This window comes from Mobula hypostoma, chromosome 3 (assembly GCF_963921235.1).
Source record: "Mobula hypostoma chromosome 3, sMobHyp1.1, whole genome shotgun sequence".
Lineage (NCBI taxonomy): Eukaryota > Metazoa > Chordata > Chondrichthyes > Myliobatiformes > Myliobatidae > Mobula > Mobula hypostoma.
The window spans coordinates 165,503,053-165,529,246 of NC_086099.1; the positions used below are offsets into that span (position 1 = coordinate 165,503,053).

General features: G+C 42.9%; 1 protein-coding gene across 1 annotated transcript in view; it reads right to left on the minus strand.

Annotated features, from left to right (window-relative positions):
• LOC134344369 (E3 ubiquitin-protein ligase HECW1-like) overlaps positions 1–26,194 on the minus strand; it is a 485,729-nt gene that overhangs the window by 236,644 nt on the left and 222,891 nt on the right. Inside the window, exon 4 of the mRNA XM_063044047.1 lies at positions 8,827–8,921. Within this exon, the coding sequence (XP_062900117.1) occupies positions 8,827–8,921 (95 nt within the window). The remainder of the gene's footprint in view (positions 1–8,826; positions 8,922–26,194) is intronic.

The window sequence follows — 26,194 nt, forward strand, 5'->3', positions numbered from 1 at the left end:
CGAGGGGGAGGTGGGGCCTAGCGGAAGTTAGAGAAGTCAATGTTCATGCCATCAGGTTGGAGGCTACCCATACGGAATATAAGGTGTTGTTCCTCCAACCTGAGTGTGGCTTCATCTTTACAGTAGAGGAGGCCGGGGATAGACATGTCAGAATGGGAATGGGATGTGGAATTAAAATGTGTGGCCACTGGGAGATCCTGCTTTCTCTGGCGGACAGAGCGTAGATGTTCAGCAAAGCGGTCTCCCAGTCTGCGTCGGGTCTCACCAATATATAAAAGGCCACATCGGGAGCACCGGACGCAGTATATCACCCCAGTCGACTCACAGGTGAAGTGATGCCTCACCTGGAAGGACTGTTTGAGGCCCTGAATGGTGGTAAGGGAGGAAGTGTAAGGGCATGTGTAGCACTTGTTCCCATCTGTTACTCTTTTTTATGCACACATTCTTTCTCTCACTCTCCTTTTTCTCCCTCTGTCCCTCTGAATATACCTCTTGCCCATCCTCTGGGTCACCCCCCCCCCCGTCTTTCTTCCCGGACCTCCTGTCCCATGATCCTCTCGTATCCCCTTCTGCCTATCACCTGTCCAGCTCTCGGCTCCATCCCTCCCCCTCCTGTCTTCTCCTATCATTTTGCATCTCCCCCTCCCGCTTTCAAATCCCTTACTCACTCTTCCTTCAGTTAGTCCTGACGAAGGGTCTCGGCCTGAAACGTCGACTGCACCTCTTCCTACAGATGCTGCCTGGCCTGCTGCGTTCACCAGAAACTTTTATGTGTGTTGAGAGGAATAGCCCAGATAGCTGTGAGAGTCAGTAGGCTTATAGTAGAAATCAGTGGATAAGCTGTCTCCAGAGACAGAGACAGAAAGATCTAGAAAGGGGAGGGAGGTGTCGGAAATGGACCAGGTAAACTTGAGGGCAGGGTGAAAGTTGGAGGCAAAGTTAATAAAGTCAACGAGTTCTGCATGCGTGCAGGATGCAGCGCCAATGCAGTCGTCGATGTAGCGAAGGAAAAGTGGGGGACAGATACCAGAATAGGCACGGAACACAGATTGTTCCACAAACCCAACAAAAAGGAAGCATAGCTAGGACCCATACGGGTGCCCATAGCTACATCTTTAGTTTGGAGGAAGTGGGAGGTGCCAAAGGAGAAATTATTAAGAGTAAGGACTAATTCCGCTAGACGGAGCAGAGTGGTGGTAGAGGAGAACTGATTAGGTCTGGAATCCAAAAAGAAGCATAGAGCTTTGAGACCTTCCTGATGGTTTGCTCAGTGTCTCAGCTTGGGTAGGTGAGACTATGCGCAAAAATACTATAATCCTTCTCAGTAACTTGTTATGTTGAGGAGGACAAATTAACTTAAATTTCTTTTCCCAATTGTTGCTGATGAAGTTGAATTTTACTTTCCTCAGTGGTATGAGTGATAGTATACCTGCAACCCATTTTACCTGTCCTCTGATTTTTACTTCCATGAACCTCAGTGGAAATAATAATCAGGAGATATGCTAAAAGGATGCCAATTCACTGTTTTAGGTTACTATCCACTGTCAAAACTACCCTAACAAACGCAAATTTGTGCCCAAGGGATAAGGGCAGAATAGTGCTAGACTGTGATTATCCCAGAATGAAAAGAAACTTAAATCTGAATAATGAATCTGCGTTTATTTATAGAATATAAAACAGAAGACAGTACACTACAGGAATAGGACCTTCACCCCACAATGTCTGTGTTGAACATAATGTCAATCTAACATCCCATTTGCCAGCACATGATCTGTATCCTTCCATTCCCTGCTTGTTGTTGTGTCTATTAAAATGCCTCTTAAACAATGTGTTTGTAACTGCTTCTACCACCTCCCTGGCAGTGTATTACAGGTACTTACCATTCTCTGTCTAAAAAACTTGTCTCTCAAATTGACTTTAAAATTTCTGGCTATCACCTCAAAGCCAAATCCCTTAGTCTAGAATTTGGCATTTCAAGCCTGGGAAAAAGACTCTGCTGATCCACCCTTTCTGTGCCTCTCTGAATTGTATCCACCTCGATCAGGTCACTCTCAGCATTCAAGGTTGCAGAGAAAACAATTCAATGTCGTGCAGCCTCTCCATATAGCTAATCCTGGCAGCTTCTGCACAGCCTCCAAGATCTCCACATCCTCCCAGTGGGATGACAACCAGAATTGCATATAATACCCCAGTTGTGGCCTAACTACAATGATATATTGCTGCAACACAACCTCCTGATTTTTATGCTCAATTTCCCAACTAATGAAGACAAGCATACCCAATGCCTTCTTCATTACTCTATCCACTTGTGTTGCCTCTTTCAGGGAACTATAGACTTGCAATCAAACATCCCTCTGTGCATCAGTGCTCTTATAACCATATAACCATATAGCAATTACAGCACAGAAACAGGCTATCTTGGCCCTTCTAGTCTGTGCCGAATGCTTACTCTCACCTAGTCCGACCGACCTGCACTCAGCCCAGAACCCTCCATTCCTTTCCTTTCCATATACCTATCCAATTTTACTTCAAATGACAATATCGAACCTGCCTCTACCACTTCTGCTGGAAGCTCGTTCCACACAGCTACCACTCTCTGAGTAAAGAAGTTCCCCCTCATGTTACCCCTAAACCTCTGCCCCCTAACTCTCAACTCATGTCCTCTTGTTTGAATCTCCTCTACTCTCAATGGAAAAAGCCTATCCATGTCAACTCTATCTATCCCCCTCATAATTTTAAATACCTCTATTAAGTCCCCCCCTCAACCTTCTATGCTCCAATGAATGAAGACCCAATTTGTTCAACCTTTCCCTATAACTTAGGTAGCATTCCAGTAAATCTTCTCTGTACTCTCTCTATTTTGTTGACATCTTTCCTATAATTTGGTGACCAGAACTGTACACAATACTCCAAATTTGGCCTTACCAATGCCTTGTACAATTTTAACATTACATCCCAATTCCTGTACTCAATGCTCTGATTTATAAAGGCCAGCATACCAAAAGCTTTCTTCACCACCCTATCCACATGAGATTCCACCTTCTGGGAACTATGCACCATTATTCCTAGATCCCTTTGTTCTACTGCATTCTTCAATGCCCTACCATTTACCATGTATGTCCTATTTTGATTAGTCCTACCAAAATATAGCCCCTCATATTTTTCAGCATTAAACTCCATCTGCCATCTTTCAGCCCACTCTTTTAACTGGCCTAAATCTCTCTGCAAGCTTTGAAAACCTACTTCATTATCCACAAAGCCACCTATTTTAGTATCATCTGCATACTTACTAATCCAATTTACCACCCCATCATCCAGAACATTAATGTATATGACAAACATCATCGGACCCAGTACAGATCCCTGAGGCACACCACTAGTCACTGGCCTACAATCTGACAAGTAGTTATCCACTACTACTCTCTGGCGTCTCCCATCCAGCCACTGCTGAATCCATTTTACTACTTCAATATTAATACCTAACGATTGAACCTTCCTAACTAACCTTTCATGTGGAACCTTATCAAAGGCCTTACTGAAGTCCATATAGACAACATCCACTGTTTTATCCTCGTCAACTTTCCTCGTAACTTCTTCAAAAAATTCAATAAGATTTGTCAAACATGACCTTCCACGCACAAATCCATGTTGACTGTTCCTAATCAGACCCTGTTTATCCAGATAATTATATATACCATCTCTAAGAATACTTTCCATCAATTTATCCACCAATGACGTCAAACTCACAGGCCGGTAATTGCTAGGTTTACTCTTAGAACCCTTTTTAAACAATGGAACAACATGAGCAATACGCCAATCCCCCGGCACCATCCCCATTTCTAATGACATTTGAAATATTTCTGTCAGAGCCCCTGCTATTTCCACACTAACTTCCCTCAAGGTCCTAGGGAATATCCTGTCAGGACCCGGTGACGTATCCACTTTTATATTCCTTAAAAGCGCCAATACTTCCTCTTCTTTAATCATCATAGTTTCCATAACTTCCCTACCTGTTTCCTTTACCTTACACAATTCAATATCCTTCTCCTTAGTGAATACCGAAGAAAAGAAATGGTACAAAATCTCCCCCATCTCTTTTGGTTCCACACGTAGCTGTCCACTTTGATTCTCTATATTTTATCCCTCACTATCCTTTTGCTATTAATATAACTGTAGAAACCCTTTGGATTTATTTTCACCTTAATTGCCAAAGCAACCTCGTATCTTCTTTTAGCTTTTCTAATTTCTTTCTTAAGATTCTTTTTACATTCTTTATATTCCTTGAGCATCTCATTTACTCTATGCTGCCTATATTTATTGTAGATATTTCTCTTTTTCCGAACCAACTTTCCAATATCCCTTGAAAACCATGGCTCTCTCAAACTTTTAACCTTTCCTTTCAACCTAACAGGAACGTAAAGATTCTGTACCCTCAAAATTTCACCTTTAAATGACCTCCATTTCTCTATTACATCCTTCCCATAAAACAATTTGTCCCAATCCACTCCTTCTAAATCCTTTTGCATCTCCTCAAAGTTAGCTTTTCTCCAATCAAAAATCTCAACTCTGGGTCCAGACCTATCCTTCTCCATAATTATATTGAAACTAATGGCATTGTGATCACTGGACCCGAAGTGCTCCCCAACACATACCTCCGTCACCTGACCTATCTCATTCCCTAACAGGAGATCCAACACTGCCCCTTCTCTAGTTGGTACCTCTATGTATTGCTGTAAAAAACTATCCTGAACACATTTTACAAACTCCAAACCATCCAGCCCTTTTACAGTATGGGCTTCCCAGTCTATGTGTGGAAAATTAAAATCTCCCACAATCACAACCTTGTGCTTATGGGTGCTGCAATTGGCTCTATATTTTCCTCTTGCATTTGACCACCTTAAATGCAATACCTCATAATTACCCAGTTTAAACTTTATCAGGCATTTTTCTGCCCAAATTTCCAACTGATCAATGAGCTACAGTATGCTTTGACAACCTTCCACAGTTCCAACAGTTTTGTGTATTTGCAGACTTACTGAGTTTCCCAATCAGACCACCTCCACTTTCATCCAGATATAAGTAGACTGTGCAAGAAAGGAAACCCCAGGGGACCAGCCTCTCTGTGAATCTTGGTACCCATTTGCATTTTGTGATAAGGAAGATCATAATAATATTTAAATGTTTACGTGCACAGCATAAGGACACATATGCTTTTATCAGCAGCATTTATAAAGGCAAATCAGGATTAAAAGTTGCTTGAGATCAGTTGTTAAGTAATGTGCTTTTGCTGCAACTTAGGTAAAACTAAATATTCAGATTCATATTCCAACATTCTTAAGTAGGAGTGTGAGCAGCCAAACATCATGGTACACATTGGTAGCAACGACATAGATAGGAAAAGGAATGAGGTCCTGAAGAGCAAATATAGGGAGCTTGGTAGGAAGCTGAAATGCAGGACCTCAAGGGTGGTGTTCTCTGGTTTGCTGGCTGTGCCCCATGCCAGTGAGGGTAAGAATAGGATGATTTTGCAGATGAGTGCATGGTTGAGAAGTTGGTGCAGGGGGCAGGGCTTCAGGTTTCTGGATCATTAGGATCTCTTCTGGGGAAGACATGACCTGTAGAAAAAGGACTGGTTACAAAGGGACCAATAAAGGTTTGCTAGACCTGTGGGGGAGGGTTTAAACTTGGTTGGCAGGGGTATGGGAACCAGAGTGATAGGTCGGAGAATGGAACCGTTAGTGTAAAGATAGATGCAACGTGTAAAGAGACTGTGAGGAGAATCAAGAGGTGGATGGGACATAAATACAGTCAGCTGGATGGGTTGAAATGTGTCTGCTCCATTGCAAGAAGTATCAGGAACAAGGGTAAGTACGTTGTGGCCATTACAGAGACTTGACTCTCAAGAGCAAGAATGGCGATTGATTATCCGGGGTTTAGATGTTTCAAAAGGGACAGGGAGGGAGGTAAAAGAGTGTGGAAGTGACATTACTAATCAGGGATTGTATCACCGCTGCAGAAAGGGACGATGTTGTGAAGGGATCATCTACTGTGTCAGTATGGGTCGAAGTCAGAAAGAGGAAGGGAGCAATCACTCTACTAGGAATATGCAAAAGACACCCCAGTAACAACAGAGACATGGAGGAGCAGATGAGAACAGGGATGACTTCAATTTCCCTATTACTGATTGGCACCTCCTTAGTGCAAGAGGTTTAGATGGGGGAGAATCTGTAAGGTGTATCAGGAAGGATTCCTGACACATTATATGGGCAGGCCATCCAGAGGAGAGGCCATATTGGATCTGGTACCAGGCAATGAACCTGGTCAGATGACAGATCTGGGAGGGTGAGCGTTTTGGAGACAGTGACCACAACTCCGCGAGGGAAGAGATTGTTGCACACTAGCGATGATCTTTGCATCCTTACGGGCACAGCAGTAGTACCAGGAGCTTAGAGACTAACAAATGTTACTAGGGATAATCTTGGGAATTATAGACCAGCAATATTTACATCAGTCATGATCACTGGGGAGGATTCCTAGAGATAGGATTTACAAGCATTTGGAGAAGCATAGTCTGATTAGGAATAGTTTGCATGACTTTGTGAGGGACACATTATGCCTCGTGACCTGATTGAGTTCTTTGAGTAAGTAACAAAACAAATTGATGAAGGTGGTGGATGTGGTGTGTATGGATTTTAGTAAGGTGTTTGACAAGGTTCTCCACAGTAGGGTCATTGTTAAAGTCAGGAGGCATGGGATCCAGGGAAACTTGGCTGCCTGGGATCACAAAAGGCTGAGGCTGGCTGCCTGGAAGTCGGTGACCAGCAGTGTTCCACAGGGATATGTTCTGAGACTCATGATCTTTATGATTTTTATCAATGTACTGGATGAGAAAGTGGAAGGGTGGGTTAGTAAGTTTGCTGATGACATGATAGCTGTTGGTGTTGTGCATAGTGTACAAGGTTGTCGTATATCACAACAGGACATTGATAGGATGGAAAGCTGGGCTGAGAAGTGGCAGATGGAGTTCAATCTGGAAAAGTGTGAAGTGATTCACTTTGGAAGGTTAAACTTGAAAGAAGAGTACAAGGTTAATGTCAGTATTCTTAGGAGTGTGGAGTTCAGAGGGATCTTGGAGTCCATATCCATTGATCCCTCAAAGTTGGCAGGCAAGCTGATAGGGTGGTTAAAAAGTAATGGAGTATTGACCTTCATTTGTCTGGGAATGGAGTTCAAGAGCCATGAGCTAATGTTGCAACTCTATAATACTCTGGTTAGACCACGGTTACCCCATTATAGGAAGGATGTGGAAGCCTTAGAGAGAGTGGAGAGTAGATTTACCAGGATGCTGCCTGGATTAGAGAACATACAAGATGAGGAAAGGCTGAGTGAGTCAGGGCTTTTCCCTTTGGAGTGAAGAAGAATGGAAGGTGACTTGATAGAGGTGTCTAAGCTGGTAAGAGGCATAGGTAGAAAGGCAGTTACAAAATGCTGGAGGAATTCAGCAGGTCAGGCAACATCTATGGAAATGAATAAACAGTCAACATTTCAGGCTGAGACCCTTCTTCACGGCTGAAAAGAAAGGGGGAAGACACCAGAGTAAAAAGGTGGGAAAGGGGAAGGAGGCTAGCTAGAAGGTGATAGGTGAAGACAAGTGAAAGATAAAAGGCTGGAGGTGAAAGAACCTGTTAGAAGAGGAGAGGGGACCACTGGAGAAAGAGGAGGAGGAGAGGACCCAGGGGGAGGTGACAGGCAGGTGAGCAGAGGTAGAGGGCCAGAGGGGGAAAAGAACAAGAGGGGAGGTGGAGTTTTTAAATCAGAAGGAGAAATCGACGTTCATGCCATCAGGTTGGAGGCTACCCAGATGGAAAATAAGGTGTTGTTCCTCCAACCTGAGGAGGCCACAGACTTATATGTCAGATGGGAATTGGAAATAAAATGTTTGGCCACTAGGAGATTCTGCTTTTGGTGGATGTGCAGATGTGCTCGAAGAGGCAGTTTCTCCTATGGTCCACTCTCCTCTCCTTTCAGCTTCCTTCCTCTCACCCACTTCGCTTTACCTATCATCTTCTAGCTATCCTCCTCTCCTCCACCCAACCTTTTTATTCTGGCATCTTCCCCTTTCCTTTCCAGTCCTGATGAAGGGTCTCAGCCTGAAATGTCAACTGTTTATTCATTTCCATAGATGCTGCCTGATCTGCTGAGCTCTTCCAGCATTTTGAAAGTGTTGCTTTGGATTTCCAGCATCTGCAGACTTTCAAACTCTGCAGAGTGGACAGCCAGTGCCCTTTTCCCAGGGTGGAAATGCTAACATGAGAGGACATAATTTTAAGGTGATTGGAGGAAAGTATAGGGGGTTAGAGGTAGTTTTTTTTAATACAGAATGGTGGGTGTGTGGAATGCGCTGCTGGGGTTGTTGGAAGGTGCAGATATATTAGGGAGATTTAAGAGAGTCTTAGAAAGGCACAGGATGAAGGAAAAATGGAACATTATGTGGGAGGGAAGGGTTAGATTGATCGTGGAGTAGGTGAAAAGGTTAGCACAGCATCATGGGCTGAATGGACTATACTGTGCTGTACTATTCGATGCAAAAAAAAAGATAGGAAGGACAGGGCCTTATTGATGTGATTTTATGTATTGCAATAAGAATTATGGGTTGCTTCCGGAGACTACAAACAGTGGTGAGAAAGAGGACACATTCTATTTTTGTTCCTGTTTCAGTCAGATGTAAACTTGTCAGTACCATGCTAAAAAATTAATGTGAAGAGTAATTTAACAGAATCTATATGGATACACAATGTAAGTAGTACAATGCAATAAGGAACTCACAGGAGCAGAAGGGTTTCTCACACTGATACTCGGTGTTGTTGCTCGAAGCGCTCCAGTGGCTCCATGGTAATACTTAAAGCAGATTTTTGTTTCAGCTGTAAAATAGATTAAGATCAAATTAAATCTTGGAGAGATTACTGTGTGGGATGTTATAATTTCTTATGGTTCTGTAGCTATGAACAAAGCAAGAATGATATTTTGTTTTCTACATAATTTCTCACCATTTTCTCAATTCTGCAATTTCAATTTTGTGGTAAATGATGTTAGTTCCTGTAAGGAATAGCTGCATTGTCTGACTGAGACATTCACATGAGCACTTCACAAGTGTCACTAGGATATATGAATGTACAGATATCACTGTCAAGCATCATGTCATTTTCGTACAAGTTACAGATAGTGATGAATACCATCAATAGTCACAGGGACCCTAATTTCCTCTCTCTGTGTAAGCATGCTATGTTAATTTCAAAGAAGCAATAATCAATATGAACAAACAAAAACAAAACATTAATTTGTGGATTTTTTTTGGCGAGTGCGTGCGTGTGCTTCTGTGCATGTGCGTCTGTGTGTGTGTGTGTGTGTGTGTGTGTGTGTGTGTGTGTGTGTGTGTGATGTAGGCGGGATGATGTCTTTTTCATGCCTTTACAAGGCGTGGAGCGAGAGAGACAGAGACTGTGTGGTGCACCACTCTTCACACAGACATTTCGCAGTATTTTTCCCTTTTATTTTACGAGGTCGAGATGCGATCTCAACATTCAACCCTGTATGGATGGAAAGCGTACTTGGGAGCAGACCCGACTGGGTTCGAACCCTGGAACCTCCATTCCAGAGTCTGGCGCTGATGTCATTGCACCACCAGCCGGCCCTAATTTGTGGATGTTTTCATTTAAATCATCACTTTTTGTGAGTCCAAAGCAACTTAAACTTTTCAGATGCATAGGCACATTTAATAAAGCTTCTTAGTTTTGTTTCAACATCTTCAGAGAAAGTTCAAATATACCAGAATCCTTCGAAGTGTTTATCATTCATCAGTTCACTCTAAATCAGATCTCAGCTTAATCCTGAACTAAAGCGGTTGACAGAAAAGAAATAATACTCAGAGTAAAATAAATCCTATTGAGAACAGAGCTGAGTTGTTTTAATCCTGCAGGGTTTGTGCCAGATACAGGACATGCTGCTGTATTAGAGTCTGGGAGATTTGTGAGGAATAAATGTTATGAGTTCCAAGAAAATGAAACACTAACAAAGAAGTATGGCATGGTGATATGGTCTGTCCTCACATTCACTAGAACGGTGCTGCAAGTTTTTTTTTCATTTTGTAATACTTTTGATCAAAAATATAAAAACACAGGATTAGAAACACTTTAGACCTTTCTCGGGTGCATACGTACATTTACCATGGTTCAGCCTCCTTCACTCCAAGTATGTGTGACTCAATCTTCATCCCTAGTGCCTGTGATTCAAGTACCTTTACCCCTATTGCGTCTGTGTTTCAATCCCCTACACCCCTAGTATATCTAACCTCCTATACCCCAGTGTGTGGGCCTCAATCCCCTACACCCCTAGTATATCTAATCTCCTATACGCCCAGTGTGTAGGTCTTAATCCCCTACACCTGTAGTATATCTAATCCCCTATACCCCAGTGCGTGGGTCTCAATCCCCTACACCGCTAGTATATCTAATCCCCTATAGCCACTAGTCTGTGGGTCTCAATCCCCTACACCCCTAGTATATCTAATCCCCTATACCCACTAGCATGTGGGTCTCAATTCCTCTACAGCCTAGTATATCAAATACTTACATCCCTAGTCTATGGGTCTCATCTCCTATATCACTACTGACATATACTGTCTGACTTGTCAATAAGGTTTCATCAATGTTGGTTGAGATACAAGTAATGACAAGGACTTTATAAAGGATCTTCAACGTCATTCCTTCTCTCTCCACTGATGTTGCATGGCTGGTTGAGTTCTTCCAACATTTTTTTGTGTTTGATTCAGATTCCAGCATCTGTACTTTAGTTTTTCCATAACTTACTTCATCTGGACACTTGACAGTTGCACATCGCCAAGATACAGCACTAAAGTCCCCTGGGCAGGTTCAATTTTCAAACTACCACTCTCCAGTCTTTCTATTTAGCCAGGATCTATATTGCCAACACACCAGTTTTACCCATGTAAGATCATAGCTGCCATGACCACACAGGTCCTGCCACACAAGGGCAGGAGATTCCAGTATAGATGATTTGCTGAAAGATCTCAAGCACCATCTGTCATGGCAAATGTACATTTGACATTTCAGACTAAGACCCTCCGTCTGTACAGAAAGAATAAATGGGAATTAAAGAGATGAGGGGGAGGGCAAGAGCTATAAGCGATGGGTGAATTCAGGTAAAGAGTCATTGAAAGGATTGCAGCTCTTCTATCTCCAGTATAGACATCCTAACTTGCAGCTCAACTCCCCTCTTACAAATTAAGAGCTAAAATCCTGCTTGAGGAAACCTTCGAGTTGAATCATTCTAGATGCAGCTGGTGCCGAGAGTTCTGCATTCGAATAACGTGCTTTACATGCTGACTCACCAGCAGTCCTAAAGGGGATTGCCAATAACCACAAAATGTTTAAAATAGCTGGAATGTGCAGCTGCAGTGAGTTGCTCAGCTAAGTGTGCATTGCTGCACTGCAGAACTCAGTTCGCTGTTTCACCATGTAATTCTCTACTTCAATATTCCCTACAGCTATGATTCTACAATATCTTATCCTGCTCTTCTTGATATCCAAGAATGGACAATCCGGCATCCCAGTGGTGTACATGAAGAAGCAGGGATCAGAAAAAGCAGTTGCAGAACTGAATCTCTCTAATACCGTAAATGCTGAGCCCAGCCAAACTGCTTTAGTAACTCACCAGCAGCAGTTCATGCACTGATTTGAGAGAGTGCTAAGCACATCACAACCTACAGCTATGTGTTACTGCAAGCCCACCTGACCAACTTGCAGATCACTGCAGCCATTTGAAGACCTCTGACATTCAAGGAGCTTCATGTGCAGGTTTCCATCATTAACTTCAAATACCTGGGTGTAAATATCACCAAAAATTTGTCTTGCTCTGACCGGGCAGATACTAAGGTCAAAAATGATAGAAACAACACCTCTACTTACGTGGAAGGCTATGGAAGTTCAGCATGTCCCCAACGGCTATTACTGTATCAGTTTTTATAGACACATCACAGAAAACATCGTATCGAGATGCATTGCAGCTTGGTATGGCAACTGCTCTGCCCAAGACCACAAATAGTTGCAGAGTTGTGAACATAGCCCAGACAATCACATAAACCAACCTCACTTCCAGTGACTCATTTCCCAATGCCTCCCAGTGCACTGTCCTTGCAACTTCATGCTATATTCTGCATTCTGTTTTCCTTTTAGTACTTCCATGTAACTGTATGGCATAATTGTCAGGACGGCACACTAAACAAAATCTCTTTATAGCATCTTTGTACATGTGACAATAATAAACCAATATCAATATAAACAATGTTATCAACATTGCCCTTCACTTTGGGTTAAGGTATACAGTGTGCTGCACTATGCTTCCAAGGGCAATTAGTAGCAATTGCTTTAATTGGCTTAATTGAATCTGTGTAATATGGAATAGGAGTGCAGGCCAATATGGTCTGCTGTTCCTTTGAAAAGCGCAGTGATACAAAGGATGCAAGCAGTTTTGACTAGATTGCTTGCCATTTCACCAGACTGATTCCAGGGACAGTAGATTTGTCATGTGTGGAGTGATTAAGCAAGCTAAATCTGCACTCTCATGATTTTAAGAGCATGAAAGAGGATCTCGCGAAATGTTTAAAAAAGGTCACGTGGCTTATTAGAGAAGATTTGGAGATGTTCCCCCTGATTAGGATGTCTAGAACCAGGAGTTACAGTCACGGAATAAGGGCTCAGTGGTCCATTACAGAAATGAGAAATAATACTTCATATGGAGGGAAGTAAATTATCGAGAGTGCTTTGGAAACTCAGTCGGTTAGATTATTTAAGACTAAGGTTGATATCTGTACTTAAAATATGGGAATCAAGTGATATGGGCTTAGTGCAGGAAAGTGATGCGCCAGTTAAAATATTTTTGATCATCTTATTGAATGGAAGAGGGACCAATTGATCTATTTTTTATGTTCTTCTGACTGTCTGGCCACTGACATCACAGTCCCTCTAACAAGTTTAATGACTTTGGTTGTATTATGCATCTTGAAGTTACATTTGTCCATACAAATTTTGCTTGTTATGATGATAGGTGAGTTTCTGGTTAAGCAGAAATGTACAGCTCTCTTAGAACTTCATTTATTTCCAAACACACAATTTAATTGTACCATGTGCTAATCAGGGCAGGAATAGGTTGATAGTACAGATGACCGAGTGGCTGAGGAATAGGTGCTGGGGGCAGTGTTTCAGATATCTGGATCATTGGGATCTCTTCTGGGGAAGATACGACCTGAATGCTCTGGCTCTGTTTGTAATCAATTAAATCAAATCCTGAGAAAGAGGTGACATAGGATCGTAAGATATAGAATCTTTGTGTGTAGAGTTAAGAAACTGCAAGGGTAAAAAGACCCTGATGGGAAGTATACACAGACCCTCGAACAGTATCCTGGATGTGGGATATAAATTTCAATGGGAAACAGAAAAGGCATTCAATAAGGGCAATGTTGGGATAGTGCTGGGGGATTTCAATATGCAGGTAGGTTGGGGAAATCAGGTTGTTGCTGGATCTCAAGAGAGGGTATTTATAGAATATCTATGAAATGGCTTTTTAGAGCAATTTATGGTTGAGCTCATTAGGGAAAGGTAATTCTGGATTTGGTGCTGTGTAATGAACTGGATTTAATTGGGGAGCACAAGGTAAAGGAACCCTTAGGAAACAGTGATCACAGTACATGGAGCTTAGTAAAATAAAGGGCTATGTGCTAGGGAAATTCTAGGCAGTTTCTAGAGTAGGTTATATGGTTGGCACAACATTGTGGGCCGAAGGGCCTGTAATGTGCTGTAGGTTTCTATGTTCTACATATGTTAGAATTCACCCTGCAGTTTGAGAGGGAGAAGCTAAAGTCAGATGTATCAGTATTAGAGTGGAGTAAAGGGAATTAGTGGCATAAGAGAGGAGCTGGCCAAAGTTTATTGGAAGGGGACACAAGCAGGGAAGATGGCAGAGCAGCAATGGCTGGAGATTCTGGGAGCGATTTGGAAGGCACAGGATAGATACATCCTAAATAGGAAGACGTATTCTAAAGGGAGAATGAGGTAACCGTTGGTGACAAAGAAAGTCTAGCGTAGGTAGTCTAATGTGGATAGAAGATAGGCTGATTGCCAGGAGGCAAAGATTCAGAATAAAGGGAGCCTATTCTGGTTGGCTGCCAGTGACTAGTGGTGTTCACAGGGGTTGGTATTGGGACTGTTTTTCATGGCATATATCAATGTTTGCATGACGGAATTGATGGCTTTGTGGCCAAGTTTGCAGATGATACAAAGATAGGTGGAGGGGCAGAGAGTGTTGAGGAGGCAAGGAGGCTGTAGAAGAGGACAAATTGGAAGAATGGGCAAAGAATTGGCAGATGGAAATGTAATGGTCATGCACTTTAGTAGAAGGAATAAAAGTGTAGACTATTTTCTAAATTGGGAGAAAATTCAAAAATCAGAGGTGCAAGGGAACTTGGGAGTCCTTGTAAGCAACACATACAAAATGCTGGAGGAACTCAACAGGCCAGGCAGCATCTATGGAAAAGAATACAATCGATGCTTTGGGTCAAGACTCTACCTGGCCTGCGGAGTCCCTTCAGCCTTCTGTGTGTGTTGCTTGAATTCCCAGTATCTGCAGATCTTCTCGTGTTTGTGATTGAATATTGAAAGGCCTAGATTGAGTATACAGAATGAGGAGAGGATGTTTCCTATAGTGGATGAGTCTAGAACCAGAGGGCGCAGTCTCAGAATAGAGGGACATCCATTTAGAACAGAGGGAAGAAGGAATTTCTTTAGCCAGAGGGTGATGAATCTGTGGAATTCTTTGCCACAGACAGCTGTGGAGGCCAAGTCATTGAGCATTTAAAGCAGAGGTTATCAGATTCTTGGTTAGTCAGGGCATCAAATGTTATAGGAAGAAGGCAGAAGAATGGGGTTGAGAGGGATGATAAATCAGCATGATGGAATGGCAGAGCAGACTCATTGGGCTAAGTAGCCTAATTCTTTTTCTAGTTTTTTTTACCTAAAGACTGACTGAAGCTGCAATCATCAGTTCATTATAAGCGAGCTTTGAGATACTGGCTGATACGGTAATAAAGGAAGCAGGTGAAAGTGGGTGACGTCTAACACCACAGAGTCTATTGAACAAAAAACTGTTTGTTTTTTTATCCCATATATCTCCTTTCAACAATTTCAACACTGAGACACACATGTTCCTATCAGTCTGTGTCAGGCTGAGATTTTCAGTGGTGGAGTTCTCTATTTATCCGGAAACTCGGTCACAGTTTATGATTGTACTATTATCAAACGGAGCAGTATGGTTGCCCATGCACTGAGTGCACATGTCAGAGGAATGACAGTCGATTATCTTAGTCCTTATATGAAGCTGATATGATTCTTGACCTGCCAAATTGGGTAGTTTCATTGCACCTACTGCATTATGTAAACTACATGCAGGAAGTAGAGCTGAAAGAAGGAAGCTATCTTTGGGTACAGGCAAGAGCCCGATGCCTGTACTAACGTTGGCTGACTGTATAGGGGCTGAGTTGACCCTGGGGAACTGTGGCTTAGAACCTTTTTCAATACAGTCAGTAAAATGTGAGGTAATCAATCCAGTCAGTTATTTGTTTTAAGTATTTAGCCGCTGTAACTGTTCTCCATGCGGATGGTTGAAGAAAATGCTCGGCAAACTTGCACTCATTGTCAGGATATTGATTACAGGAGTTGGGATGTCATGTTACAGGTGTACATTGGTAAGGTCACATTTGGAGTTGTGCATACATTTCTGGTCATCCTACTATTAGAAGGATGTCATTAAACTGGAAGGGGTGTAAAAGGAAGGAACAGCCGTAGATGTAGTGTATATGGATTTCAGCAAGGCATTTGATAAGGTACCCCATGCAAGGCTTATTGAGAAATTAAGGAGGCATGGGATCCAAGAGGACATTGCTTTATACATCCAGAACTGGCTTGACAACAGAAGGCAAAGAGTGGTTGTAGACGGGTCATATTCTGCATGGAGGTTGGTCACCAGTGGAGTGCCTCAGGGATCTGTTCTGGGACCCTCACTCTTCATGGTTTTTATAAATGACCTGGATGAGGAAGTGGAGGGATGGGTTAGTAAGTTTGCTGATAACACAAAGGTTGGAGGTCTTGTGGATAGTGTGGAGGGCTGTCAGAGGTTACAGCGGGACATTGATAGGATGCAAAACTGGGCTGAGAAGTGGCAGATGGAGTTCAATCCAGATAAGTGTGAAGTGGTTCATTTTGGTAGGTAAAACATAATGGCAGAATATAGTATTAATGGTGAGACTCTTGGCAGTGTGGAGGATCAGAGGGATCTTGGGGTCCGAGTCCATAGGACACTCAAAGCAGCTGCGCAGGTTGACTCTGTAGTTAAGAAGGCGTATGGTGTATTGGCGTTCATCAATCATGGAATTGAACTTAGGAGCCGAGAGGTAATGTTGCAGCTATATAGGACCCTGGTCAGACCACACTTGGAATATTGTGTTCAGTTCTGGTCGCCTCACTGTAGGAAGGATGTGAAAGCCATAGAAAGGGTGCAGGGGAGATTTACAAGGATGTTGCCTGGATTGGGGAGCATGCCTTATGAGAATAGGTTGAGTGAACTCAGCCTTTTCTCCTTGGAGCAACGGAGGATGAGAGGGGACCTAATAGAGGTGTATAAGATGATGAGAGGCATTGATCGTGTGGATAGTCAGAGGCTTTTTCCCAGGGCTGAAATGGTTGCCACAAGAGGACACAGGTTTAAGGTGCTGGGGAGTAGGTACAGAGGAGATGTCAGGGGCAGGTTTTTTACTCAGAGTGGTGAGTGCATGGAATGGGCTGCCAGCAACGGTGGTGGAGGTGGATACGATAGGGTATCTTAAGAGACTTTTAGATAGGTACATGGAGCTTAGTAAAATAGAGGTCTATAGGTAAGCCTAATAATTTCTAGGGTAGGGACATGTTCGGTGCAACTCTGTGGGCCAAAGGGCCTGTATTGTGCTGTAGGTTTTCTATGTTTCTATGTTACCAGGCCTAGAGAGTTTGAATTACAAGCAGAGGCTAGATAGGCTAGTATTTATTTTCCCTTGGAGTAGAGAAGGCTGATAGGTTGTAGGGTTTTATAAAAGCAAGAGGGGCATAGTAAAGGTAACACTTACAACGTGCTGGAGGAACTCAGCAGGTCGGGCAGCATCCGTGGAAAAGATCGGTCGACGTTTTGGGCTGGAACCCTTCGTCAGGAACGTCGACTGATCTTTTCCACGGATGCTGCCCGACCTGCTGAGTTCCTCCAGTGCATTGTGAGTGTTGCTTTGACCCCAGCATCTGCAGATTATTTTGTGCACAGTAAAGGTAAATAGTCACCATCTTTTCCTTGGGGCAGCAGAGTGAAAAACTCAAGAGCATAAGTTTAAAGTAAGACGGGAAAGATTTAAAAGGGACCCAAGTGCAGGTTTTTCACTCAGATGGTGGTTAGATATGGGACGAGCTGCCAGAGACTGGTACAAATGTGATATTTCAAAGTTCACAGTAAAATCTATTATCAGATCACATACATGTGACCACATACAACCCTGAGATTCTTTTTCTGCGGGCATACTTACCAAACATATAGAATAGGCATTTGGACAGCTTCATGGGTAGGAACGGTTCACAGGAAAATGGACTAACTAAATCAGGCAACTTGGCAACTAGCTCAGATAGGCCAACGGCCTATTTCTATACTATATGTGACTCCATGCGTCTTTGCCTGAGATGCCCCTTCCACACAGTGCTCCACCAGAGACAGTGCCTCTAATTAACCTGTCGACAGACTGCTTCCTGATAAAGGGGAAGCCTTTTAGGACCGAGATGAGGAAAAACTTCTTCACACAGAGAGTGGTGAATCTGTGGAATACTCTGCCACAGGAAACAGCTGACGCCAGTTCATTGGCTATATTTAAGAGGGAGTTAGATATGGCCCTTGTGGCTAAAGGGGTCAGGGGATATGGAGAGAAAGCAGGTACAAGGTTCTGAGTTGGATGATCAGCCATGATCATACTGAATGGCGGTGCAGGCTCGAAGGGCTGAATGGCCTACTCCTGCACCTATTTTCTATGTTTCTATGTGTCTACGTTTCCTTTAGAATTGAAGTGCTAGGCAGATTAACGTCTGCAGTTCTGGCTTGAGGTGGCTTCACCATGATGAGCAGTAGCAACCTGGGATACCTCACTGACATTCCACAGCAATGATGGGATCATAAATTTTGTCACCCTGGGGGGACAATAGCTGGGGATCTCAGGAACATTGGCAACAGATGGATGGAAGACTGATTTCCTGGTGAACCCTGAGCTCCAGAGCTAAGGTGTCAATGATCTACACTTGCACAGCAAAGGTCTGCATTTCCTTGCAGGACTCGTGTATTGGGTGCTTCTGCTTGAACTGCAATGGGAGCTGTAATGGTCATCAGATGCTGGGTCTGCAAGTTTTGACAAAGAGTACATCCACATTTCACAGGACAGGCTCCAGGAACAGCCAGAAGACTGTACCGTTCACACATGCTCTCAGCCAGGCTTGACAATGCTCATTCTCCTCCTCCTCCTATTGCTCATCCAGTCTGCAAATGAGTCCCTGGAACAGAACTCCTGCCATCTTGTCCCCTGCAGAACAACATACAGTATAAGGTACCTATGTCACTGCCCTCTAATCACCTTTGGCAGATCTGACTCTGAACAACCCACTAGAACGCAGCATGTCAGCGTCCCATCTGGTGGATGCAAGTTTCAAATAACAGGGGCAACTTCTTCCTCAGTGCAATATTGCACCATCTCTCCAACAAACTTCCTTCTGCAATGGTATAAAGTTACAGGGAGAGGGAAACTCTTTAGACTTCATTGTCTCCACTCCAGAACCAGAATTATCCCAACCCCAGCTAATGACATACAACATATACTTGCACAAAACCACACTCAAAGGATGCCCTTGTTTACCTTTGACGCATTTACTGGAGAACTGGCCTTATAATGAATATCTGGAAGACTGATGCCAAACTGCACATCTGCATGACTCTGATCCAGCAATAAGAATCCACAAGAAGATTCTGGAAAACTGCACTATTTTCCATATTTTGGATCCTCCAAACAAAAGTCAAGCATCAAAGATGGGATTACCACTCCCTCCACTCCCTCTGAATAGCCTGAAGGCTCCTTATGAACTCTTGGATGTAGATCAAAAATAGAGATCCGAAAAGAAAAGTTATATTTCTTCCATTAACTCAAGTTATGTTACGTCCACAGGATAAGACAGCATAATTGGAATTAACCATCAGATGCTACACGCACAGAATGCTGGAGGAATTCACCAGGTCAGGCAGCATCCACAGAAATGAATAAACAGTCGATGTTTCAGACTAAGACCCTTCTTCAGGACTGGGAAGGAAGGGGAAAGATGCCAGGAAGTACTGCTTTTGGTGGATGGAGCGGAGTTGCTCAACGAAGGGGTCCCCCAATTTACTATGGGTTTCACCAATCTAGAGGAGGCTGCATCTGGTGCTCTGGACACAATGGAAGACCCCAGCAGATTCGCAGTCATGTATTGCCTCATTTGGAAGCAGTTTTTGGGGCGCTTAATGGAGGTGAGGGAGGAGGTGAATGAGGCCAGTTGCAGGATAAGTGTCAAGAGGGAGATTAGGGGAGAGGGACAAATGGTCAAAGAAAGCACGGATGGAGTGATCCCTGTGGAGAGGGAGAGTGAGGTGGTAAAGTTATGTTTAGAGGTAGGATCCCTTTGGAGATGGTGGAAGTTGTGAAGGATTGATGTGTTAGATGCAGAGGCTCATGGAGTGATAGGTAAAGACAATAGGAACTGTATCACTGTTAGGGCGGCAGGAAGATGGGGTGAGTGCAGATGTTTGGGAAATGGAAGAGAAGTGGGTGAGGGCAGCAATCTATGGGGGAAGAAGGGAAACCCCGTTCTTTAAAGAGAGAGAACATCTTTGAGGCCCTGAAATGGAAAGCCATAGCCTGGGAACAAATGCAGCAGAGAAGATGGAACTGAGAAAAGAGAACAACATTTTTATAGGAGATAGGGTGAGAAGAGGTATAGTCGTGATAACCATGGGAATCAGAAAGTTTATAAAAGATGTCTACCAATATTTTGTCTCCAGAAATGGAGACAGAGAGAGTGAGAAAGGGGAGGGAAGTGTCTACAATAATATCTTACATTAAATTTCATTATTTTGTAGTACTAATCAAAAGTCAAATGAATAAAATATGTGCAACACACATCAAAGTTGCTGATGAACGCAGCAGGCCAGGCAGCATCTCTAGGAAGAGGTACCTCTTCCTAGAGATGCTGCCTGGCCTGCTGCGTTCACCAGCAACTTTGATGTGTGTTGCTTGAATTTCCAGCATCTGCAGAATTTTTGTTGTTTGCTGAATAAAATCTGTATTCATTTGCTAATATGCAATTTATTTTTTAAATTAAAAAATAGTCTTTATTAAACAAGTTGTTGTGACATCTTGAAGATGAGCATAATTTACAATTGTGGAATTGTGCTGCGTGTATCTTAAAGAAAAAAATGGTCAATATTCTGAATGACATCATTTGTCAGAAAGTAATTTCAAACTGTGGTTCTGCTAAATCGCTCTGGAAACTGGACTTCAGGAAGGGGGCAGTGCACATGCTCCTGCCTTGATTAACTGTGTTGAGTTTGAGAGGGTTAATAGCTTCAAGTTCCTAGGTGTGAACATAACCAAAAACCTGACCTAGTTCAACCACATGAATGCCACTACCAAGAAAGATCACCAACGCCTCTACTTCCTTGGGAGGCTGAAGAAATTTGGCATGTCCCTGTCGACCCTTATGAATGCACCATAGAAGGCATCCTATCTGGATGCATCACAGCTTGGCATGATAACTGCTCTGCCTCTGACTTCAGGAAACTACAGACAATTCTGGACACAGCTCAGCACATCAGAGAAATCAGACTGCACTCCATGCAATCTCTCTATACTTGTTTTCCTCCTCAATAAAGCACCCACCTCAGATATTCTCCCTTCACCCCTTTCCCATTGGGCAAAAGATACAAAGGCCTGAAAGCACGTACCACCAGGCTCAAGGACAGCTTCTACTGCACTGATATAAGGTAATTGAATGGCTTCCTGGTATGATGAGATGGAGTCTTGACCTCACAATTAACCTTGATTGGATCTTGCACATTTTTATCAAACTACACTGTACTTCACCGTGGCTGTTGCACTTAATTCTGCATTCTCTTATTGTTTCACCTGTCCAACCTCAAAGTACTGTGCAGTGAATTGATGTGTAAAAAGGCTATGCGAGACAAACTCTTCTCTGTATCTTAGGATATGTGACAATAATAAACGAAAACAAATAAGACTAGCTTACTCTCTCCAATACCAAGTTGGCATCTGTGGATTTTCTGGATCAAGTTCAATTCAAGAACTTAGAACTGTACAGCATAAGAGCAGGCCCTTCAATTCACAATGCTGTACCAAACAAAATAAATTAATCATTTAATGTGTATCTGAATTAATCCCTTTTATCTGCACAATGTCCATATTCCTCCATTCTCTGCATATTCATGCTGCTAACTAAGAGCTACCTTGATCGTATTTGCCTCCACTACCAACCCTGGCAGTGTGTTCCAGGCATCCACCATAAGTGTAAAAACCTATCCCCTTTCATCTTATATACATGCCTTCTAGTATTAGACATTTCAACCAAATGAGAAAGATAATGGCGATTAACTCTATACCTTCCATACTTTTTATAAACTTCTATCAAGTCTCCCGCTGGCTTCCTCCGCTCCAGAGAATACAATCTGGCCAACCACTCCTGAAAGCAGATGCATTCTAATCTAGGCAATTTCCTGGTAAGTCTTTGACACACCCTCTCTAAAGTTCTGGACAATTGGGTGTCCAGAACTGAATGCAAATCTCCAGATGTAGTTTAAGCAGTCTTATAAAGCTGCAGCTTAACTTCCTTACTCTTGAACTCAATGCCTACCTTTTCTTTTTAACTGTCATAATTCATTTAAAACTATTTAATAAAGTATCTACTTATTCTGATCCACCATGTTTGCTTGTATATTGTTTAATGTCATTTCTAGCACACAAGTGTAAAGAAAAATGAAATAATTGTTACTCAGGATCCTGTGCAACTCAAAAAAAAACACACAATAAGATAAAGAACAGAACGACAGTAAGAAAAGCACAATGAATATAAATACATAAGACATCTTATATACATAGACCGATTGTGCATCCATAAAGTGATGCTAGGAACAGGAACATCTGTACATAAGATGACTGACGGGAAACAATAAAGTAGTGGTAGTTGGGGCAGAGGTGTTGGTGTTGAAGAGCCTTACTCCTTGGGGAAAGTAACTGATTTTGAGTACGCTGGTCCTGGCGCGGATGCTATGAAGCCTTTTCCCTAATGGGAGTGGGTCAGACAGTCAACGAGTAGGGTGGATGAGAGCCTTGGTGATGTTATTGCCCCTTATCTGGCACTTTTCTGTATATATGTCCTCGAAGGCTGGTGCTGGCGATACGTTCGGCAGATTTGATTACCCGTTGGAGAGTCTTCCTGCCCACCACGGTGCAGTTTCCGTACCAAGCACTGATGCAGCTTGTTAGGATGCTCTCTACTCTGCATTTATGGGATGACTTGTAGGATGGGTTCTGGGACCATGGGATCTTGTACAAGATTTCAGATTTCAGGATAACTGGGACCTCTTCTGGGGCAGGTAGGACCTGTACAAGAGAGACGGGTTACACTTGAACTACAGGGGGACCAATATCCTTTCAGGGAGGTTTGTTAGTGCTATTGGGGAGGCTTTAAACTAGATTTGCAGGGGGATGGGAACCAGAGCGCCAGAGCTGACAGTATGGCTGGAGTGAAAATAAATGATGTTAAAAGTTCAAGCAAATCTGCAAATAGAAAGGTTGTGAGTGGTGGTAAAAATCTTCTGAGGTGTATATATTCCAATGCTAGGAGTATTGCGGGGAAGGCGGATGAGTTGAGGGCGTGGATTGACACGTGGAATTGTGATGTTATAGCAATTAGTGAAACTTGGCTACAGGAGGGGCAGGACTGGCAGCTTAATATTCCAGGGTTCTGATGTTTCAGATGTGATCGAGGCAGAGGACTGAAAGGTGGGGGAGTGGCATTGCTTGTTAGGGAAAATATTACAGCAGTGCTCAGGTAGGACAGATTAGAGGGCTTGTCTACTGAGTCCTTGTGGGTGGAGCTGAGAAACAGGAAAGGTATGGCCACATTAGTGGGATTGTATTACAGACCACCCAATAGTCAACGAGAATTGGAAGAGCAAATCTACAGAGAGATAGCAGGCAACTGCAGGAAACATAAAGTTGTGGTGGTAAGGGATTTTAATTTTCCATATATTGATTGGGTCTCCCATACTGTTAGGGGTCTAGATGGTTTAGAGTTTGTAAAATGTGTTCAGGAAAGTTTTCTAAATCAATATATGGAGGGACCACCTAGAGGGGATGCAATATTGGATCTCCTGTTAGGAAACGAGTTAGGACAAGTGACAGAAGTCTGTGTAGGGGAGCACTTTGGTTCCAGTAATCATAACACCATTAGTTTCAACTTGATCATGGACAAGAATAGATCTGGTCCTAGGGTTGAAGTTCTTAACTGGAAGAAGAACAAATTTGAAGAAATGAGAAAGGATCTAAAAAGCATGGATTGGGATAGGTTGTTCTCTGGCAAGGATGTGATTGGTAGGTGGGAAGCCTTCAAAGGAGAAATTTTGAGAGTGCAGAATTTGTATGTTCCTGTCAAGATTAAAGGCAAAGTGAATAGGAATAAGGAACCTTGGTTCTCAAGGGATATTGCAACTCTGATAAAGAAGAAGAGGGAGTTGTATGACATGTATAGGAAGCAGGGAGTAAATAAGGTTCTTGAGAAGCATAAGAAGTGCAAGAAAATACTTAAGAAAGAAATCAGGAGGGCTAAAAGAAGACATGAGGTTGCCTTGGCAGTCAAAGTGAAGGATAATCCAAAGAGCTTTTACAGGTATATTAAGAGCAAAAAGGATTGTAAGGGATAAAAGTGGTCCTCTTGAAGATCAGAGTGGTCGGCTATGTGCGGAACCAAAGGAAATGGGGGAGATCTTAAATAGGTTTTTTGCGTCTGTATTTACTAAGGAAACTGGCATGAAGTCTATGGAATTAAGGGAAACAAGCAGTGAGATCATGGAAACTGTACAGATCCTTGCTGTCTTGAGGAAAATTAAAGTGGATAAATCCCCAGGACCTGACAGGGTGTTCCCTCAGACCTTGAAGGAAACTAGTGTTGAAATTGCAGGGGCCCTGGCAGAAATATTTAAAATGTCGCTGTCTACAGGTGAGGTGCAGGAGGATTGGAGAGTGGCTCATGTTGTTCCATTGTTTAAAAAAGGATCGAAAAGTAATCCGGGAAATTATAGGCCAGTAAGTTTAACGCCGGTAGTAGGTAAGTTATTGGAGGGAGTACTAAGAGACAGAATCTACAAGCATTTGGATAGACAGGGACTTATTAGGGAGAGTCAACATGGCTTTGTGCGTGATAGGTCATGTTTGACCAATCTGTTGGAGTTTTTCGAGGAGGTTACCAGGAAAGTGGATGAAGGGAAGGCAGTGGATATTGTCTACATGGACTTCAGTAAGGCCTTTGACAAGGTCCCGCATGGGAGGTTAGTTAGGAAAATTCAGTCGCTAGGTATACATGGAGAGGTGGTAAATTGGATTAGACATTGGCTCAATGGAAGAAGCCAAAGAGTGGTAGTAGAGAATTGCTTCTCCGAGTGGAGGCCTGTGACTAGTGGTGTGCCACAGGGATCAGTGCTGGGTCCATTGTTATTTGTCATCTATATCAATGATCTGGATGATAATGTGGTAAATTGGATCAGCAAATTTGCTGATGATACAAAGATTGGAGGTGTAGTAGACAGTGAGCAAGGTTTTCAGAGCCTGCAGAGGGAATTGGACCAGCTGAAAAAATGGGCTGAAAAATGGCAGATGGAGCTTAATACAGACAAGTGTGAGGTATTGCACGTTGGAAGGACAAACCAAGGTAGAACATACAGGGTTAATGGTAAGGCACTGAGGAGTGCAGTGGAACAGAGGGATCTGGGAATACAGATACAAAATTCCCTAAAAGTGGTGTTGCAGGTAAATAGGGTCGTAAAGAGAGCTTTTGGTACATTGGCCTTTATTAATCAAAGTATTGAGTATAAGAGCTGGAATGTTATGATGAGGTTGTATAAGGCATTGGTGAGGCCGAATCTGGAGTATTGTGTTCAGTTTTGGTCACCAAATTACAGGAAGGATATAAATAAGGTTGAAAGAGTGCAGAGAAGGTTTACAAGGATGTTGCTGGGACTTGAGAAACTCAGTTACAGAGAAAGGTTGAATAGGTTAGGACTTTATTCCCTGGAGCGTAGAAGAATGAGGGGAGATTTGATAGAGGTATATAAAATTATGATGGGTATAGATAGAGTAAATGCAAGCAGGCTTTTTCCACTGAGGCAAGGGGAGAAAAAAACCAGAGGACATGGGTTAAGGGTGAGGGGGGGAAAGTTTAAAGGGAACATTAGGGGGGGGCTTCTTCACGCAGCGAGTGGTGGGAGTATGGAACGAGCTGCCAGACGAGGTGGTTAATGCGGGTTCTTTTTTAACATTTAAGAATAAATTGGACAGATACATGGATGGGAGGTGTATGGAGGGATATGGTCCGTGTGCAGGTCAGTGGGACTAGGTAGAAAATGGTTCGGCACAGCCAAGAAGGGCCAAAAAGGCATATTTCTGTGCTGTAGTTTCTATGGTTCTATGGTTCTAAGATGTGCACTCCCAGGAGTTTGAAACTGCTTTCTGTTTCCGCTGCTGTACCACTGCTGTAAAGGTGAAGGAATGGTGCGTGTTCTTCTGAAGTCGATAACCATCTCCTTTGTCTTGCTGATGTTGAGGAAGAGGTTATTTGCCTGGGACCAGGCCTTAGGCTCTTCCACCTCCTCTCTGTAGGTCATCTCATCACTGTCGGTGGTTTAGTATTTATGTATTCTCTGATTTGATTAAAAAAAGGCTTAAGGAAGGAAAACAACAAATTGCTGCAGTATT